Source organism: Pelophylax lessonae (genome assembly GCF_965119305.1).
Source record: "Pelophylax lessonae genome assembly, chromosome: 6".
NCBI classification, from domain to species: Eukaryota; Metazoa; Chordata; class Amphibia; order Anura; family Ranidae; genus Pelophylax; species Pelophylax lessonae.
In genome coordinates this window covers 170,399,188-170,420,644 of record NC_138773.1, presented here as the reverse complement: position 1 = coordinate 170,420,644, position 21,457 = coordinate 170,399,188, and the positions used below count along the sequence as shown (strand labels likewise).

The 21,457-nt window shown below is 44.8% G+C and overlaps 1 protein-coding gene across 1 annotated transcript in view; it reads left to right on the top strand.

The window, feature by feature from the left end:
* The first annotated feature begins 7,534 nt into the window (after window positions 1-7,534).
* ZC3H15 (zinc finger CCCH-type containing 15) overlaps window positions 7,535-21,457 on the top strand; it is a 58,008-nt gene continuing 44,085 nt past the window's right edge. Inside the window, exon 1 of the mRNA XM_082262488.1 lies at window positions 7,535-7,704. Coding sequence (XP_082118614.1) covers window positions 7,630-7,704 — 75 coding nt within the window. The 5' untranslated portion in view covers window positions 7,535-7,629. The remainder of the gene's footprint in view (window positions 7,705-21,457) is intronic.

Genomic DNA, 21,457 nt, shown 5'->3' with positions numbered 1-21,457 from the left:
CCAGCAGAGAGATTTTAAACCCCACTTTGACCGTCTCGGAAGAGAAGGTTCTAGGTTGAAGTGCCAAGTACAGAAGACATGCGTTTTTAAAAGACCTAAATTCTCTTCGCTCCCCACGAAAGCGTTCAGGAGTGGGGACCCTGGGTTCAGGTGCGGTAGCCATAACTGGTCCTTGCGGAGAGGAGACAGGCATCGAGCTGGCAGGAGGTTGATTTGGGTCAGCAGGAGGTGGTGAGCCTGCGAGATTTAATACTCGACCCTCCAGCTGGAAGTAGCCATCCTGCAGTCTTTGAACTGCTTGGGTCAGACTGGAAACTTGCTGACACAGTGCCTTGAGCTGGGAAGCGCCTCTGTCGGCCTCTGACATGGCTGGATTATACTGTCAGATCACTGGATGGAGGCCGAAGTGCTGAGAGGGCTTCCCTTGCAGCTCGGTGCGAATCACCCCTTTAAGTGAGACAGGAGGTGACGCGACCCAAGTAGCACTGGATGCTTGCGGTGGTGCAGGGGGATGGCTGAAAGGGATATCCGGGTCCCTTTTGAGAAGCTCCAGTGAAAGCAAGCAGTGCAGTGGTAAATGCCAGGCCGGGGGTCATACACATGTGGTCAGTCCAAGTAACAGCAAGCCGGGGTCAGTACACAAGTTATCAGGCAGAAGCAGATCCGTGGAGCAAGCCGGGGTCGGTACACAGGTTTATCAGGCAGAAGAAGGTCCGTGGAGCAAGCCGGGGTCGGTACACAGGTTATCAGGCAGAGACAAGTCCATGGAGCAAGCGGAGGTCACAACAGGAAACAGGAAGCTGACAATAATCCAGCACTGGATGAGAGGGTGAGCGATCCTTAAGAGGAGGCTGGGTTGGTACAATGTGCGTCATGACGCACGCACATGCGCACTCGCCTAGATGGATCGTAGGCTGCACAGCGGCGTCTGAGTCCCTGACAGTAACGCAGGCTCCTCCTACGCGTTTCGTCACACATTGACGTCAGGGGTGTGGCGTAGCGGCACAGACACTCTATTTATGTACTACGGAGCAGGCGAAGCTCATCACTGCGTTCCAGAACCAGGAAGTACGCTATCAAGCGTTCCAACCACCGAAAGCCATAACAGTAAAGGGGTAATTTAGCAGATAGCACATTTTTTGCAAGGAAAAAATCCTCCTCTATTTTGAAAAAAGGAAACTGTTTTAGGAGGATCTACTATGTTGGGGGGCCACCTGTAATCTAAGAGGGGGAACACCTCTGAATACCAATGAAGGTGTATCAGGGAGAAGAGGGCCCAACAGGCCATCATTCCGCAACACGTGCCAGTGTTTGCGTATCATTTTTTTAACAGAAAAATGTTGCAAAGTGTACGAAGCAAAAAACGCATGTTGAAAGGTGTTATTAATTTCACGTGTCCTAGGTTGCAACAGCTCATCCCTGTTTCTTTGGTCGGCCCGGACCAAAGCTTTCTCAAGCTCCTCCTCCTTATAACCCTTCTCAAGAAACTTGATCTTGAGGGAAGAGGCTTCTTGAAGGAAATCTGTCCTATTCGAACAATTCCGTTTCAATCTGAGGAATTGACTGACAGGAACGGATCTCAACCATGCCGCATGATGACAGCTGGTAGTGTTGATGAATCCGTTCCTGTCAGTCTCCTTAAAGAATGTGGATGTCACAATTTGACTATCCACCTCTCTAATTCTCAGATCCAAAATCCAAAATCTCCCTATTTGTGTATTGAGGTGAGACATGTATTCATTTAATCCAGTCTGTTCCATTGTTAAATGTTAATGAACTCACATATTGTTCTGTCCAGATGGCTAGATAATTAGTTCAGGTTAATTCTGTTTCTGTATACAATTTCATCTGCATATGATAATGTAATCAGGCAACCCCTAACCTGTGTGGTAATTTAATCAGGAGGGGTATGTGCTCATGTATGTATAAATTGTGTGTGAAACTGTTCAATAAAAGAGATGATTCCAGTACAAGCTAAGTTGTCGGCTAGCTTTGTATGGGGGCGGCTGAAATTTTTTTATATCTATGTTCATGACCAGGAGGAAGCAGTATACTGATGGAAGCCCACGAGCACAGTGTGGGTTGCAGTTCCGTTACACCACCCAAATGGGAAGCTCCGCTTATCTGGCTCCTTCCCCCCCTTCGGTGCCACATTTGGCACCAGGTTTTGACAGGTACCCATTCCCACTTCTGGGTGATTTCACTGCGACGAGATCACCTGGAAGTTCGGGCCTCCTCCTCCTTCCCCCGCAGCTGGGCCTGTCACAAAGCGCAGTGCACTTGTGAAGTAGGGTAACGGCTGTGAAGCCTTATAAGCTATGGCGGCGGCAGCACATGAGAGCCAATGGAAAAATCAGCTGGGGTGAAGACACGGCTCGATTCCTGGACAGGTAAGTGTCCTAATATTAAAAGTCAGCAGCTACAGTTTATTTTGTGAAGGATCCTGGACCCCCTCTAAAAGGGCAGCCTAGCTAACTGGCATATAGTGCCTGCGCTCCTGATGGTCTCAGTCAGGGCGTGATTCCTTCTTCCTTCCATCCACTCCTGGCTGTCTTCCCTGGCTTTTTTCTGGTTGAGACACAAATAAAAATTAAACACACGTATGCATGAACAGATTCACAGGACACAAACTCTGTGTTCTAACAAAGTTTATTACATTCTAATTTATAGATATGAAAGGATATGTGAGATGTTAGAAACCAGAAAATAGAATAATGTCACATATTATATGTCAGCAGCTATCTCTAAAGGTTGAAAAACTAAAACCTTGAGAAGGGGGTGAGAAAACATCCTACCTATAGAACAGGAAGTGAAGGGCTATTTCTCTAACAGGACAGAGATGGCAAAAAACCTCACAGAGGTCAACCATCTATCCAAAGTGAATGAATGAGGAAAAAATTTTTTTTTTGCCATTAGTTCTATGTTAATTAGGGTGGGTGCTCTCTAGTCCCAGGAGGATGTACCCGTATCCCCTCCCAGAATCGTGCCTAGGGCACACAGCAGCGCGATTTGTAACCCTCTGTGTCCAACGGACACAGCTGATTATAGATCAAAGTATCTAGCTATGACCAATGGCACAGCAGTACAATATCACCAGACTAGTGCTGTCAGTCAGTATCCCTAATCACTGCCGCACCAGTCAGTGTCCCTAATCACCGCTGTTCACTCAGTGTCTGTAATCACTGCCACCCACTCACAGTGCCCCTTATCACCGCTGCACCAGTCAGTGACCCTGATCACAGCCACACCAGTCATATTGTCCCTAATCACCACCATACCAGGCATTTTGTCCCTAATCACTACCACGCCAGTCATATTGTCCCTGATCACTGCCACACCAGACATAATGGCCCTAATCACTGCCACACCAGTTAGTGTCCCTGATCACCTCCACAACAGGTACTGTGTCCCTTATCACCGCCACACCAGCTACTGTGTCAATGATCATTGACAGACCGGTTACCGTGTCCCTGATCGCCGCCACACCAGTTACTATGCCTGGGAATACCCCCACACCAGTCATATTGTCCCTATTTACTGCCACACCAGTCATATTGTCTATGTTTATCACCATACCAGTTACAGTGTCCCTGATCATGCCACACCAGTTGAAGTGTTCCTGATCACCACCACACCATTGCAGTGTTGCCTCTGCCTGCAACCTGTACTAACCCTGACCTGTTTATTGAGCACAGTACTTCCTGCTGCCTGGAACAATTCTTTGCCTGTTTGTTGACCACATTCCTGCAAGACACCAGGCCAGTGGACATGGCTTTCCTGGGGGCAGCCATGTACGAGTAGGCTAGGCTTGCTTGACTTATAGGAACTGGGACTGCTACAGGTGATGCTACATTAAGCTGTATTCCCTGACCACTCGCACAAAGGTGACCATTACAGTACAACTGATGTTGACACAATTGGCTGATTTGTGTTATACACAAGATAGAATGTCCAGTACATAATCAGTCCAGACAGTGAAAATGTCTCACATATGTGGTATCAGAATGTGTTTTGGGTGTAATTCTAAGTATACCCATGCTACATGTGAAAAATATATTTTTTCTAATAAATTGACAACCTTGTGTAAAATAATTCATTTTAATTTTCTTTCCTCATTTTCCAAAAACGTGGCAAAAAAATAGTCTTCAAAAGATTTACCATACCTCTTAATAAATACCTTGGGGTGTTTACTCTCCAAAATGTGGTCATTTGGTGGGTGTTTTTACTGTCTTGGTGCTCCAGGGCCTACAAAAATGTGATAGGTAGTTAAGAAATTTGATGCGTTACCTACAGTATATCCCTAGAAGGCATAAAGGTGCTCCTTGGATTTTGGGCTCCTCTATAAGGCTAGGCTGTGAAAAAGTCTCACACACGTGGTGTCACCATACTTGGGAGGAGTAACAGAATATGTTTTGGGATGTAATTCTACGTATGCCCACGATGTGTATGAAATATCTTATTAACTGACAACTTTGTGCAAAAAATACATTTTTATAATTTATGCTCCTTGAAAGCCTAGAGGTGCTCCTTGGATTTTAGGCAGCACTGTGCATCTAGGCTGTGAAAGTCCCATAGAGTCGTGTGGTATCTCCATACTTTGGAGACACAACAGAATGTGTTTTGGGATGTAATTCTAAGTATGCCCATGCTGTGTGAGAAAAATACCTTGTTAAAATGCCAACTTTGTGGGAAAAAAAACTATATTTTTTTTATTTCTTCATTTTCCAAAATATTGTGACAAAAAATTACAACTTCAAAAAACTTGCCATGCTACTAATTATTACGTTCCAAACTTTACTTTTCAAAAAGGGGTCATCTGGGGGTGTCTGTCACATTCTGGCTATTTAGGGCCTCAAGAAATGAGATAGGCAGTCAGCACATCAGGACTTATCAATTTTAAAATATATACATTATGCACCAGTTTGTAGACTCTATAACTTTCGCAGAAACTAAATAGGATACTCTGATTTGGATTATTTTTGCCAAAGAAATGTAGCAGAATATATTTTGACCTAAATGTGTAAAGAAAGATTATTTATTTGCAAAATTTTATAACAGAAATTAGCTTCTGAGCCGGCGTTCTATCAGAATACCGCTCCCTATCAGATTCTGCAACCGGAAGTGATGTTCGGACGAGAACAACTTACTACGCATGCACCATGCATTCCAACATGGCTGCTATGTGTTCCAATAGGTTTCTTAATGTGACAGAACAGGAAGCAGCTGCGGACATCTTCTTAAACCCACGCAAGTCTTGAATTTTACATTTATTATAGCAGTAAACTTACCTTATATACTGAATAACAGTATTACATTTCTATTATTATTGTAATCTCGTAAATATAGCGAGAAACCTGCAGGTAGAAGGTGGCGACGGCCATCTTGGTACACCCCGCACTGCTCAGCGACAAACTGATTATATAGTGAATTAGACTATTTCACCCAGTTGCGGGGAAATAGTCTGTTTCAGTATAAAAGGTGAGTTTACTCAGGGCCATCTCACCGAAGTTGCCCGGGGGCCCAACATGTCCAGTGACCCTGCCCCAGCCAAGCATTAGTCTCGATTCCCGTGGGCATCCCACCGCCGAACTTAGCAGGTGGCAAGCGCCTGTCGGCCCTGCGCTGCTGTCAGGCCACTTGGGCCATGGGGGGGTAGCCCACAACTGCAGGAATGCCTGTCCGCCTCCACAGGAACAGGCACACACAGGACAGTTTAGTCTGACTCCCGTCCATGTGCATGTTTTCAGGCGCCAAACTTGGAAGCTGTCATTAGCCTGGCACTGCTGTACCAATAAATATCGCCTTATCAATAATTTGCATTTTTATTCTCGTGGGTGATTGTGTAGGCAGGGCCCCAGTGCACTGCATTGCCCCGGGGGCTTTACTGCTAAAATAAATGTAAAATTCAAGACTTGCGTGAGTGTAAGAAGATGTCCGCCGCTTCTTTGTGTTCTGTCACATTAGGTAACCTATTGGAATGCATAGCGGCCATGTTGGAACGCATGACCCATGCGCAGTAAGTTGTTCTTGTCTGAACGTCACTTCTGGTTGCAGAATCTGATAGGTAGCGGTATTCTGATAGAACACCGGCTGTCACCCGCAGAGGACGGAGCAATCATTGCAGGAGGAGAGAAGCAGGTGGATGGAGCCGCGGGCTTTTCAGGGGCATCAGAGCGGCCCAAATCAGTGCACCCTGGTGTCACCCCTCTGGCGGGTGCCACCTAGCTACGCCAGTGGTGGAGCTCTGCTTTAACCACTTGCCGCCTGCCGCACGACTATTTACGTCGGCAGTCAGCCCTACGTCGCTAGCCTGTAAGGGTTTTGGGAGCGAGCGCGCGCCGCCGGATGCACGCTCCTGCTCGGTCACGGACCCCCTCCCCCCGCGAGAGTGCCCGGTGGATCCGATGTCTGCCGGGCACTCGCGATCGTCCGTGACAGCGGGAGAAAGGCAGGCGGCTAGTGTAAACAAAGCTGCCTGTCAGTTCTCCCTGTGTAAGAATCGTGATCAAACGGTTCTACTATGTAGGACCTTTGATCACTGTTCTTACACATCAAGCCACAGCCAATCACAGTTAGAATCACGCCCCTAGGACACACTTAACCCCTCCCTCTCCAATACAGTTAACTCCTTCACTGCCAGTGTCATTTTTACAGTAACAGTGCATATGTATAGCACTGATTACTGTAGTAATGTCACTGGTAACCCCAAAAGTGTCAAAAATGTCAGTCCCGCAAAAAAAAAAAATCGCAGATCGCCGCCATTACGCGTTAAAAAAAACAACAAAAATGACAAAAATCTTTCCCTTTGTTAGTAAACGCAATAATTTTTGCGCAAACCAATTAAAATATGCTTTTTGCGATTATTTTTTACCAAACATATGGTAAAAAAAAAAAAATGGCCTAAAATGTTAAAAAATTTTGATTTTTCAATTTTTTTTGTGAATTTCATATAAAAAAATATGAAAAATATTATTTTTGCAAAATTGACGCTCTTTTTTGTTTATAGCGCATGATCAAAAAATCGCACAGGTGATCAAATACCACCAAAAGAAATCTCTGTTTGTGGGAAAAAAAGGACGCCGAATTAGTTTAGGTACAGCATCGCACGACCGCGTAATTGTCCGTTAAAGTCATGCAGTGCCGAATCGCAAAATAGGCCCTGGTCAGGAAGGGGGTAAAATCTTCTGGGGCTTAAGTGGTTAAGCTGACTATAGATGAGTTGAAAAGAAAATGTTCTGTCAATCGAAAAAAGAAAATGGTGCATACAATTGTGCCATCATTTGTTTTGTGTTTGTAAAAAAAAAAAAAAAATCCAGCATCCAATTTCATTACAGGTCCCAGCACAAGCGCCAATGGGGTGAATAAAAGGAACTGTTCACGTTGAGATGCCGCCTAAAGCTGCTCCAAGCCTGTCCCTCTCATTCCACTATCCTGTCACAGTTTCTTTCCCTCCACGTACCAACTCCTCGCCTCAGCCGAGTGGCATTCTGGGAAACGTAGTCCGGCTTCACACCTGCAGTAGCCGGGCACTCTCGCGCGGTCTATGAATGGTGACATCACTGCTGCTGTAGCCGTAAAGCAAGGCCTCGTGTGCGGTGGTGGTGGAGGGGGAACAGCGCTTCTATCGCAATGCCACCAAAAAAGCCTCCGGCGCCGCAGGCTGCGAAGAAGACGGAGCAGAAGAAGAAGGAGAAGATCATAGAGGTGGGCTCCTATCCTCCGTCCTGGGCTGGACGTCAGGCGGTGTGATCCTCCTGGCCTACCGGCTGCTTCCTTCTTATCCTATCCCATTCCCGGCCGGCTACTCTGTGTCACTCTCCTACCACACCGCAGGAAGGGGCTGCCTGGGGGGGCTTTATGGGATCAGCTTCATACAGGGATATCTTTATATGGGGACATCAGTCACTACCACAGTGACAACGTGCTGCAGATCCCACTCCTGCCATGTGTCACTTGAAATTAATAAAGCCCAACTCCCCGTCTATTTTTGTCTCACCATCTTTCCTGGTGTTTATTCTTCCTTACTTGGTGAGGTCACTTGTACTCACCTGAGTCCCCTGATCCAAGTTCCTAACTGATCCCATTACTATCTGCGGGGGCCCAGAGTCCAGCAGCGCAGGCTAAAGTGGACCTAAACCGTCCTATCCTTCACAGCCAGAGACGCTGCGCTCTTAGCCTCTATGGTGCTGCTCATGTGATCCGTTATGGCACCAGTCAATTGATGGCTTTGGCTGAGCGCACCATCAGTTGTGACCGTTATTCATTACAGCATACCTTGAATACTAACTGTTTTGGGAAGCAGTTAAGGCGGAGTTCCACCCAAACGTGGAACTTCCACTTATCTGTTTGCTCCCTCCTCCGCTTCCATATTTGGCACCTTTTGGGGGGGGAGGGGAGCAGTTACCTGTTTTTGACAGGTACCCATCCCTACTTCCTGTGGACTCAGCCGCATCTTAGAAACTCACAAGCCCAGTCCCCTCCTCCTTCGTACGCCGCCACCATTCAGAATGCACAGCAGGGAGCCAGCCGTGAAGCAGCAAGGCTGCGTGGCGGGGAGCCAGCCGTGAAGCTGCAGGGCTTCATTGCCGGGTTCCCTTCCCAACAATGGCGGTGGCAGCACCCAACAGCTGATAAAAAAAATTGGCTGTGGTGCCAGCATCACTAGATTCTAGGACAGGAAAGTGTCCTAATTTTAAAAGTCAGCAGCTACAGTATGTGTAGCTGCTGACTTTTCATTTTTTTTTCTCCGGGCAGAACTCCACTTTAACCCCTTCCCGCTGCCATCTTCTGGCTCTTTAAAGTGGAGCTCCATTTGCCCCCCCCCCCCCAACAACGCTTCACTGCCAGCCTCCTTCACCCTAGGCGGCGGCAGCATCCAGGAGCCAGTTGCAAAATCGGCTTGGGTGAAGACACCGCTGGATTCATGGGCAGGGGTAAGTGTCCTAATATTAAAGTCAGCAGCTACAATATTTGTAGCTGCTGACTTAATTTTCTTCGAAAGGGACCTGGAGGTCTACTTTAAGAGGTTCTAAATGCTGGGAGGCGGGCATTCCAATCATGTGATTGGCAGTCACAGCCGTCACATGATTGGAAAGCTCCCACTCCCAAGTATGCATCAGGAGCTACCCACCAGTTACTGTGCTGGGAGCGTGCACTCAGCACAGTAATGTGTGTACATAGGGGGGCTACATATATGCATTCCGCCCTCAAGAAGAGGTTAAAGAAGTAGAACCAAAGCTCTACTTCACAGGAGTTTCTGCAGTTTTGTGACCTGTGTTCAGTTGATGTCACTCAGCTGGTCCACACCCCCTACTGATTTGTCCCCATAGCATAACGGCTTGCTATGGGGGCACTCGTGCATGCTCACTCCCGAGCCATGCTCAGTGTGTCCATTGACACACAGAATGGACTCAGCCCATGCTCCCTCCTCACTGGATTTGAGTGACAGTGGCTCCTGCTGCTTTGTCTTAGCCAATGGGGAGGGGGGGCTGGGAGAGAAGCTGCCTGGTACACCCTACTAGTTTTCTTTTTTTGTAAAACCCAGTAGGGCTGAAGGAACAAAAAACTGACCACTCTGATCTGCTGTACGAACTATGCAATGTTAGTACAGCGATCTCCCCTGCTGTTTTATTATTCTGACAGGATGGGGGCTTCCCCTGGCAGAAATCTGCAGTCTGTGCTCATTGGCTGAGGGAGCTGATTGACAGACTTTTTTCGGTCATGCCCCTGTTGGACCCACTGCAGTACACACGGGCTGAATGTCGCCCAACATTCAGCCTGTGTTTACTAGTCTTAAGTATTATAGGGGGTGGGGGGGGGGGAGCTGCACACTGATATATATATATTTTTTTTTTTGTTTGCGTAAAATGTATCAAAGTAAAAAAACCTTCAGCACCCATTCAGACTGGCGCGACACGACTTGCTGGGGTGACCTCGGCGCGACTTGCAGGGACTTCATATAATTGAAGTCAATGCAAGTCGCCTGCAGGTCGCCCCAAAGTAGTACAGGACCCTTTTTCTAAGTCGGAGCAACTTGTGTCGCTCCTATTAGAATGGGTCCTGTACTACTCAATGGCGAGCGAAAGACCGCGACTTGTCAGGCGACCAAGTCGCCTGACAAGTCGCGCTAGTGTGAATGGACCCTCAGTCTTCAGAACTACTTTAATGTCACTAAGCTGACGCAACTGAGAGCCTGAGCCAGCTAACTCCGCCCAGTGCTCCAGTGAGCGCTGAAGGGTCAGAACAGAGAGCCAGTGAGTGAAAGTCACCAGCTTACTGAGAACTGAGCCATTAGCGGTCTTTGATCGCTCAGTTTTCATTGTAGAGGTAGAAGGGGACAGATAAAGCATCGATGTCAATGCTGCATCCACCTATGTGAGAATTTTTTTATTTTTTTCTCAAAACTCGCACTTCACTTATAAAGTGGAACTAAACTTGTTGATCTAATTGTATCCCAAATCAAAATTTACATTTTAAAGGGGAACTGAAGACAGAAATATTCCCCTGTTCTCCGATGATATGACACCCATGAGATCCCTCTCTTGGTTTCGTCCAGGTGCTCGTCCTCATTGGCTGGTACAGGATGACGGCACACAGGAGCCATTTATCCCTGCACACTGTCATTGTGCTGGAAACGTAAATGGAGCAGCAGAAGCACAGCACAATCTACATTCATGATAGGGCTGCGAATAGGCAGGTACATGTATTTTATTGCAAAGGAATCACTTCATGTCTCGTTTGCAATAAAAGGCCTGTCTTTTCACAATTGTTTTATTTTAAACATTTCGTTCCACTTCAAGGCAAGCAGTGAGTAACTGTCAGTTGCTTTTGCTCTCAACTGAACTGTCAAGCCTGCAAATGTCTTGGGTTTAGTTCAGCTTTAAAGTGATTGTAAATCTATATTTCTTTTAACCAAAAAAAAAATAGGTTTATACTTACCTGCTTTTTACAATGTTGCACAGAGCGGTCATTTACCTCCTCCCTTTTTTTTTTTTTTTAGCAGTCCCCTACTGGTGCTGTCTGCATCTTTCCACATGTGCCCCCATAGCAAGATGTGTGCTATGGGGGTTCTTGTGCAGGTGTGCTCCTGAGCCAGGCTTTGTGAGTCTGTAGACACTAGCTTGGCTATGCTCCTTCCTCACAGGATTTGACTGACAGCAGTGGGCACTATGGCTCCCGCTGCTGCTTGAGTCTCCCGTAAGACCAGGAAGTGAAAAGATCAATCAGTGGAGAGGGGTACGTTTTTAGCTTAATGCAGGGAATGCATTAAAAGAAGTTTGGGAATGTTTTTTTTTTTTTAATCCTACTTGCCTAGGTGGATACAGCATCAGTCACCTGCTGGCTCTAAGACTGAGAAACTGAGCGATCAAACACCGTTGATCGTTCAGTTCTCAGAGCTCCCTGAGCAGAGAGCTGGTGACTACAGTTGGGCTTTAAAGCTCCGGAATCATTGTTCTTAAATATTTACTTTAATCTTGGCACAATGTAAGTTTGTATGTATATATCCTACCTGATACCTTGCTGGGGAAGCTGACAATCACTGTAGTAGTTGGTGCTACTACAGTGATAAGAGAGCCACGATCTTCTGGGTCCTGTACTGAGTGGCTGCCCCACTGACTACAGGTAGTCACTTGCTTGGCGCTGCTGCCATAGTTTCTGTACCAAAACAGACAAATATTTGGACCCAGGGGCTCATTCACATCATCATTCTGCACAGATCAGCAAAGGCTTTCAGCTAGAGCACGTAGAAAATAAATGTTTTCCATGTTCCCTGTTTGTACCACATCACTAATGAGGCGGGTCAGTATACTGTATAAAAATGAAGACCTCCTGCATTTAGTGCTATGCCCTGGACCCCACCTCATGTCACTGCTGGGCACCGAACCACAGCTTACATAGACTTAAAATGTAATTTGTGTTCTTTAATAAACTTAAAATAAGATAAACTATGCCTTGCATTTTAACACCAGACCCCTGACTGCCTGTTCACAAAGGACATCAGCCTGTGTGCTAAAGTGGACAAATATGGAGATGCAGCGCGATCGTCAACAAAGTGCTGGTTTATATTTTGGACCTTTTATCACAAAATAAAATGGAGTAAAAACCACAAAAATTAATATATTATATAACTAGTGCATAAAATCCGTGTGTGCAAAGTTCTGAAAATTAATGAATTGCAAGGATTAATTTACTAAAACTGGGGAGCGCAAAATCTGGATTGACTGTGCAGGGTAGCCAATCAGATTCTAACTTCAGATTGTTCAATTAAGCTTTGACAAAAAAAAGAAAGAAGCGGATTAGTTTATATACACAGCTACACTAGATTTTGCACTCTCCAGTTTCAGTAAATCAACAACATTGTGTCCAATATGTATTCATCATGAATCCTTACCTGATGTACACTTCCGTGCACCAAATGTTCATATACAATAGTGCAGTGGTTCTCAACTCCGGTCCTCGGGACCCACCAACAGCCCAGGTTTGCAAGATAACTAAATTACATCACAGGTGATCTCATTTGCTGCTCAGTGATTGCAGTATTCTAGTCTGCATCCCCCAAGGTAATACTTAAAATCTGGCCTGTTAGTGGGTCCCGAGGACCGGAATTGAGAACCACTGCAATAGTGCACAATTGATATCGGGGTGCCTTGTGCAAACTATTCATAGTATTATCCAATATGGTGTCAGTGAATCCCCACCACTTGTGAATGATTTATCCTCCAGTCAATGCTAAAACTCACCAGAATAAAATCAATAATGGCATAAAACTCATCGATTGATTCTTCTACCCCAAAGATGTCACCGCCAGTCTCTTCTAAGGGACCTCTCACTCCACGGACCTCAGACCATTATAATATATCTCAGATAGTGAGGACAAGAAAAAGCTCCATCGTAATCACAGGCAACCGTTGAACCACACCAAAAAAAAAATGCCAGGTCAGCCCCAGGTGGAATCAGCCTCACGTTACGTGAAGATTCATGATTAAAAGTATCAGACACTGATTCTATTTATTTATTTTTTTGGACACTGATTCATTAATTTTCAAGACCTTGCACATACGTTTTTATGGTACTAGTCCCTTTATATGTATATACAGTATCTCACAAAAGTGAGTACACCCCTCACATTTTTGTAAATATTTTATTATATCTTTTCATGTGACAACACTGAAGAAATTACACTTTGCTACAATGTAAAGTAGTGAATGTACAGCTTGTATCACAGTGTAAATTTTCTGTCCCCTCAAAATAACTCAACACACAGCCATTAATGTCTAAACCACTGGTAACAAAAGTGAGTAAATCCCTAAGTGAAATTGTCCAAATTGGGCCCAATTAGCCATTTTTCCTCCCCAGGTATCATGTGACTCATTAGTGTTACAAGGTCCCAGGTGGGAATGGGGAGCGGGTGTGTTAAATTTGGTGTTATCGCTCTCACTCATACTGGTCACTGGAAGTTTAACATGGCACCTCATGGCAAAGAACTCGCTAAGGATCTGAAAAAGAGTTGTTGCTCTACATAAATATGATCTAGGCTATAAGAAGCTTTGCCATGGTCGACCAAAGAAGTTAAGTGCATGTGCTCAGTGTCCTATCCAGAGGTTGCCTTTGGGAAATAGACATATGATTGCTGCAGAGGTTGAAGGGGTGGGGGGCCAGCCTGTCAGTGCTCAGACCATACGCCGCACACTGCATCAAATTGGTCTGCATGGCTGTTGTGCCAGAAGGAAGCCTCTTCTAAAGATGATGCACAAGAAAGCCAGCAAACAGTTTGCTTAAGACAAGCAGACTAAGGACAAGGATTACTGGAACCATGTTCTGTGGTCTGATAAAACCAAGATAAACTTATTTGGTTTAGTTAATGTCAAGCGTGTGTGGCGGCAACCAGGTGAGGAGTACAAAGACAAGTGTGTCTTGTACAGTCAAGCATAGTGGAAGTGTCCTGGTCTGGGGCTGCCGCCACTAGGGAGCTACAGTTTGAGGGAACCATGAATGCCAACATGTACTGTGACATACTAAAGCAGAGCATTATCCCTCCCTTCAGAGACTGGGCTGCAGGGCAGTATTCCAACATAACAACCCTAAACACACCTCCAAGACGACCACTGCCTTGCTAAAGAAGCTGAGGGTAAAGGTGATGGACTGGCCAAGCATGTCTCCAGACCTAAACCCTCATGAGCATCTGTGGGGCATCCTCAAACAGAAGTTGGAGAAGCGCAAGGTCTCTAACATCCACCAGCTCTGTGATGTCATCATGGAGGAGTGGAAGAGGACTCCAGTGGCAACCTGTGAAGCTCTGGTGAACTCCATGCCCAAGAGGGTTAAGGCAGTTATGGAAAATAATGGGGCCATACAAAATATTTACACTTTGGGCCCAATTTGGACATGTTTACTTAGGGGTGTTCTCACTTTTGTTGCCAATGGTTTAGACATTAATGGCTGCGTGTTGAGTTATTGAGGGGGGAACAGCAAATTTGGATCGTTACTCAAGCTGTACACTCACTACTTTACATTGTAGCAAAGTGTCATTTCTTCATTGTTGTCACATGAAAATATAAAATATTTTCAAATATGTTGGGTGTACTCGCTTTTGTGAGCTACTGTACATATGAATTTTTGTGGTTTGTGTTCTGTTTTAATTTGTGATATTAGTTTTCTAAAGGTCTTTCCATATTTGTCCAGTTTTTTGGAGTGTCATTTAAAACTATAGTGAGGGCTGCTGCACTGAGTCATTTCCTTGGTACAGATATGGGCTGATATGAATGAGCCTTCAATCAGCGTTTTTGGCCGTCACGCAGTAGGCCCATGTTTACTGAATAAAGTAGATCTTTACTGTAAAATCTGCATTTTCACAGTATGGCTAAGTTAAAGTATATCTGAAGACTTAAAGGATGAGTCCAGTCAAAACCTAGCTAATGCTAAACCTGCTCTTTGCCACATTCTAAGACTATTCTATGTAACCTTGTAAAGCAAAAATGAAAAATCCACTGTACTTCCCTTTTCTGCACCCGATCTGGTCTCCAGCAACGAAAGCTGTGTGCAGGAGAGGACCGACAACGGCTATGAAATGATTGGGAAGTGCCGTCACTCATAGACTTACTATGGAGCTTCCGTTGTCGAGTGCCTCTCCTGCACCCGCCTCCCCGCTGAAGTCGCTGCTGACAGCTCAGTGTGGAACCGAATTGGCTGCAGAATAGGTAAGTACAGTGATTTTTGCTTTATAGGGTTAGATAGAATAGTCTAAAGCTGGATACCCACTATACAATTTTCTTTTAGATTTGTTTTTCTTTAGACTTGCCAAAATAAACATATAATATGAGGTCAAACCTAAACACTTTCAGTTTGTATGAAATCAGGCAGGCCCTTGCACTATATAGTTGAAGGTAAAGCCTCGTACACACGCACCGATTGTTGGCCGACCATCGGTGCGTGTGTACGGGGCTTTAATCTAATGGAAATCTATCAACGAAAGTTGTATAGTGTGTATCCAGCTTTAGAATGTGACACAGAGCTGGTTTAGCCTTAGGTTTTGACTGGACTTATCCTTTAATATCTATTTTATTTTAGATAGAGAAGGAAATGGAAAAAAAAAATGTTTTAAAAGCTAAACTCGATGCAAATATAAAAAACGCATTAATACAGCTTTGTGATCAGTAATCTATCATGTATTTTGTAATAGAATCTGTTTAGGTACTTGAATTTGACGGTATTGGGCTCTTTTAGTCCCTGCACAGGAGATCTGAAGTGCGAAAGGAAGAAGCAGTGCAAGTAAATCTGTTCATGTGCTGACCAGGAGCATACTGATGGGAGGAGAGGGCAGAGTGACAGATGAGCTAATCATTGTGCTGCATCTCCTTTCATTGCTCAGTCACAGGCTGGAGTTGGTCCATCAGTATAGCCAGGCCAGAAGTATAGCGAAAAATGCTATGAATGTTGAGAGAAAAGTGTGCTGGGTACACACCGCTCAAAAGGCAGCTTGTAAGATCCCGAGCTGCTAAGGAAAGCCTGGGTGCCTGCTTGCCCCACGCAGCCAACTGAGTGCACCAAGGAACGAAAAGGGTAGCGGCACATCCGAAAATAAAATCAATTCCTTTATTAAACATACTTTAAATGGGCCTTTAAGACTTGCGCATAGCTCACAGCCGATCAGTAGATCCGTTTCACACTCCAGTACTTACTCATTCCACTACCTTTTTCTTTCAGCTATGAAAGCTGCGACTCCTGTACACGGAAGCTGCGGTGTTGTTTCTCCAACCACTCTTTCCCTTTGCCCGTTCACTGAACACCTTGAATTCTATGAAATGTTCACTATAAAAAGCATTATGTGAATTGGCAAGGGAGGGAGGGAGGGGCAGAGAAACAGTGCAGCTTCTGCATAGGAGAGCCTCAGCTGTTCAGTTTCAAAGCTGGAAGTATAGTGAAATGTTTGCTTGAATGTATGCCTAAATATTAGAAAAATAACAAAAATACCTAAAGTGACTTGCACATCTTAAGAAAACTTTTTTCATTTACACTGCAGGTTTAACCCCTTCACACTGACAGGACCCAAATATGTGGCCTTGGCTTCGGGGGGTTGTACCAAGGTGATGCCTGCAGCTAGAGGCATTGCTCTGCTCTGTTACCAGTGGTCTTGTAATAACAACCGATGCGGCTGAGCAGCCGCTCAGTTGTTATTACATGGAGCGGGAGGGGAAGTCCCTCCCGCCCATTCCGCAGCTTGCCAGAGTCTCCCATCCCACTGGGAGACCTGAGTGACCAGCTGGCATTTCCGCTGGCTGGCCGAAGACCTGAACAAAGCTGGATTTGGCTTTGATCGGGTCTCCGATGTAAAAACCCGGAAGCCATGTATTGACATCACTTCCGTGTACTGGAGCCTTAAAGGCGCTAGATTTAAAAAAAAAAACAAAAAAAAAAACAGCATTTAAAACAGCCAAACTTGGCGTTTTTTGAATGCTTTTAGGTGCGGAGGAGGGATTTGGGGTCTTTTAGACCCCCGATCCCTCCATAAAGAGTACTGTCTTTACTGTCACAAGGGATGTTTACACTCCTTCTGTCAGCAATAAAAGTGATCAAAATATTTTTTTTAAAGGGACAGTGTAAAAATAGAAATAATATTAAAAAAAAAAAATTAAAGCGCTCCGTCCCTACGTTCTAACGTGCAGAAGCGAACGCATACGCAAGTCGTGCCCGCTTCAGTGACGTCGGAGTCCCAGAATGCTCTGCTCTGCTCTGTTCGTCACTTCCGGTGCATGCCCAGAAGCTGTTCAGCAGGGAATGAAGCGCCTGCACCGGAAGTGACGAGCAGGGCCAGGCGCATTGACTCCTGGGACCGATGACGCTCGTCTCCCAGGAGTCAATGCAAGGAGGAAGTGACGTCGGCGGCCATGTCTGCAGAGGGAGGAAGAGGAAGGAAGGAAAGTATATTTTATTTAAAAACAAGGTAAGTGAAACAAAAAAAAAAAATTGAATTATCCAATTGTTTTTCAGGTAATTTAGAGCAAGCGGACAGGGAAAAGTTCATTTTAAAGGGGTGGAACTCCGCTTTAAGAATATTGGATGCTGCAGTGGGGAAAATCAGTATTTGATCCTCTGCAGATTTTGTACGTTTTCCCACTTGCAAAGAAATGAAGGGTCTATAACTTTTTTTTTTTTTTTCATAGGTGTATTTTAAAGGATAGAGACAGAATATCAACCAAAAATCCATAAAAACACATGTTCTAAATTGAGTTTCGGTTCAGTGAGTAAAAGAAGTATTTGATCCCCAAGCAAAACATGACTTAGTACGTGACGGAGAAACCCTTGTTGGCAAGAACAGAGAAGACATTTCTTGTAGTTAAGCCTCGTACACACGTACTGATCGTCGGCCGAACGATCGGCCGTCTTTTGTCCAGGGCTGTCATGTCTGTTGAAAACTGCAAAAGACTGCACACGAATTTTGTCGGCTAACAGCCGACTGCAGAAGTGATGTCATGTGATGGATAACTTTCCTTGTCTTTTTTCTTTTCTGAGCATGCCCAGTCTTGCTAATCTGCTGTCTGTCGGCCGAAATCTGTACTGACTGGCGAACAATCAGCCGCTCTGGTGTTGGCCAACAAAAATTTTAATGCCTGCACGACAGATTCTGTTCGGCCGAAAATGCGCTGTCGGAAGCATCATACTAACAAGCCTACAATCGGCCGATCGGTCGTCGGACGAATATTTACGGCCGACAATCGGTACGTGTGTACGGGGCTTTAGCGACCAGGTTTGCACACATCTCGGGAGAAATTTTGGTCCACTTTTTTTTCTTTTTCTGCAGATCTTCTCTAAATCCTTAACCACTTAACGACCAGCCACGTAGACCTATGTCGGCTGACTGAGTGGTTGTACCGGGGTGATTCCTCTAGCTAGAGGCATCACCCCAGTACCGTTTTTTAGAGCCGGCGGTCGGCTTTCCAGCGATAACAAACGATGCGGCTCGGGAGCCGCTCGATCATTACCCCAGCGAGCAGGAGGGGACGCCCCTCCTCCAGCCGCCTCCTGCGGCTCTGCCCGGGTCTCCCGTCCCACCGCCATCTTGCGGGTGTGCGCAATTTTAAACCGTAACATGTTTGGTATCTATTTACTTGGCGTGACATCATCTTTTACAATATACAAAAAAAAAATGGGTTAATTTTACTGTTTAGTTTTTTTTTGCAGTGAAATGTCATTTTTCGTAACTTTTACAAAAAAATGGCATTTGAAAGACCGCTGTGCAAATACCGCGTGACAAAAAAATATTGCAATGACCGCCATTTTATTCCCCAGAGTCTTTGCTAAAAAATATATATAATGAATTGGGGGTTCTAAGTAGTTTTCTAGCAAAAAAATACTGATTTTAACTTGTGAAGAAAATGTGTCAAAAATGGGCTCGGTCCTTAATTGGTTAAGGTTTCTTGACTGTCGCTTGGCAACTCGAAGTTTCAGCTCCCTCCCATAAATTTTTTATAGTTCTAGGATTAAGGTCTGAAGACTGGCTAGGCCACTCCATGATTTTAATGTTCTTCTTAAGCCACTCCTTTGTTGCCCTGGCAGTATGTTTTGGGTCATTGTCATGCTGAAAGATCCATCCAGGATCCTTATCCATTGGCTCCTCACGGCAGCAAAGTCAGTCTGTACTGACCTGTAGGGTCATAGTCGGCATTTTTCTTCCTCTAAACACAGCGAGTCCCCCTCCTCAAGAAGGCACATGTACAGGCATGCCAATGAACATCTAACGATTCAGAGATGAATTGGGAGAAAGTGCTGTGGTCAGATGCGACCAAAATTGAGCTCTTTGGCATTAATTGGATTCACTGTGTTTGGAGGAAGAAAACCGCTGACTTTGACCCTAAGATACCATCCCTACAGTCAAGCACCGAGGTAAAAACCTGATGCTTTGGGGCGGTTTCTCTGCTAAAGGTACAGACTTTGCCAGAGTGAGGGGCCATTAGATGGGCCATGTATTGTAAAATCTTGGATGAGAACCTTCTCTCAGCCAGAGCGCTATAGGTGGGTCGCAGATGTGTCTTCCAGCATGACCATGACCCAAAACATACCATCAAAGCAACAAAGCAGTGGCTCAAGAAGCAGCATAATAAGGTCATGGAGCGGCCTAGCCATTCTCCAGACCTTAAACCTAATAGAAAATTTATGAAGGGATCTGAAACTTCAAGTTGCCAATAAATCTTAAGAATTTAGAGAAGATCTGTAAAGGAGAGTTGACCAAAATCCTTCCTGAGATGTGTGCTAACCTGGTCACCATCTACAAGAAACATCTAACCTCTGTTCTTGCTAACAAGGGTTCCTCCACCATATACGAAGTCGTGTTTTTGCTTCGGGATATAATACTTCTTTTACTCACTGAACCGCAACTTAATTTGTAGCATTTTTTTTTTGTGTGTGTGTTCTGGGTATTTGATTGATATTCTGTTTCTCCTTTTAAAATACACCTATGATAAACATTATAGATCCTTCATTTCTTGGTAAGTGGGCAAACGTACAAAATCTGCAGGGGATCAAAAAATTATTTCCCCTCCATGTATACCAAATAGTCTCTCACTGTCTGTACTGGTGCATTGGGCAGATCAATATCTGTGTGCACTCTGCCCAAGCAATGAAAAACATTTGTTGTTCATGCGCCAGTACTCAAGGGGATTGTCGCTTCCAGCGATAGGGTGTTCAGCTAAATAAATCTCCAATTGATGGGTAGCTGCATTTGTTGTGGCACTGCTATGGATGGGGGAGCATTAGTGTAAAATGTCTTCAAACATATCAGATGGCAAAGGAAGTATGTTCCTCTTCACTTGTATGCCACCGTTTCTCTGGTACACTTTTCTCTGTGCTGCACCTCGAATATCCTTCACTTCCCATTATGCCTGTATTGTTTCCTATGCACGCTGCTTTTTCTCCGCATTAAAATAAGGTTCTTTAAATCGAGGATCTAGATCTTTTGCAATGCAGTACAGAGGGTTGGCCTGGGTGTCTTGAAATCGGTTAACAACCTCCAGTAGAGTGGTTTTAGACATTTTTACACCACGGTCTGCTTCTGCGTCTCTTCCTAGCAGACGCTTCAGTGCAGAAATCAAAGGAATAACTTCAGCAATGGAAGAATTAGCGGAGCTCATTTTTTGTTACTGGTTCAAATGGAGTTAGAGACAAACTATTATCAGCTAACATCCACTGATGTGCGCTCAATGTTGCCTGCAGTTCGTAATCTGCACTGTACGCAGCTAAAACACACTTTTGTTCGAGAAGACTTTGCAGCATATAGTAGGTGCTGTTCCAATGAGTGGCTACATCTTGCTGCAGTTGTTTTGGTGGCATTCCAAATTTATCTGCAAGGCTTTTAATCTGGAATAAGCAAGCAGAGAATTAAAGTGACCCACAATTTTTCTTTCTTTTGATACTATATCTGATATGGTGTGCTGACTCTGCAATCCCTCATTCACAGCCAACTGTCGCATATGTGCCATGCATGGTATGCTTTTAAGTTCACTGTTCTCCATAGCCTTTGCCGTGTTCTGCGCATTATCTTGGACAATCAGATGATGCTCTTTAGACTTATCAACGTGCCAAGTGTCGAGCATTGTTTTTAAAGCATCAGATATTGCTGCTGCATTGTGTAATCCAACAAACCTACGTGTGTTAAGTAGGATGTTTTGCAATTGAAATTTGGCATCTATCCAATGCGCTGTCAGGCTAAGCATGCTCATTGGATTGACGTCCGAACTCCAAATGTCAGTAGTAAAACTGATCGCTGGGGTTTTGTAGTCATGGGCTCATGAACGTGTTGTGCAACACTGTTAAACAATTCAGGTAGACGGTAGAGCTGCATGATTCTGGTTAAAATGAGAAGCCCTATGGTTTTTTTTTTTTTTTTTTTTTTTTTTTTTAATCCCCTTAAATAAAGATCACCATTCTGAAGAACTTTATTTTAAAGATTTACAACCCCTGAACA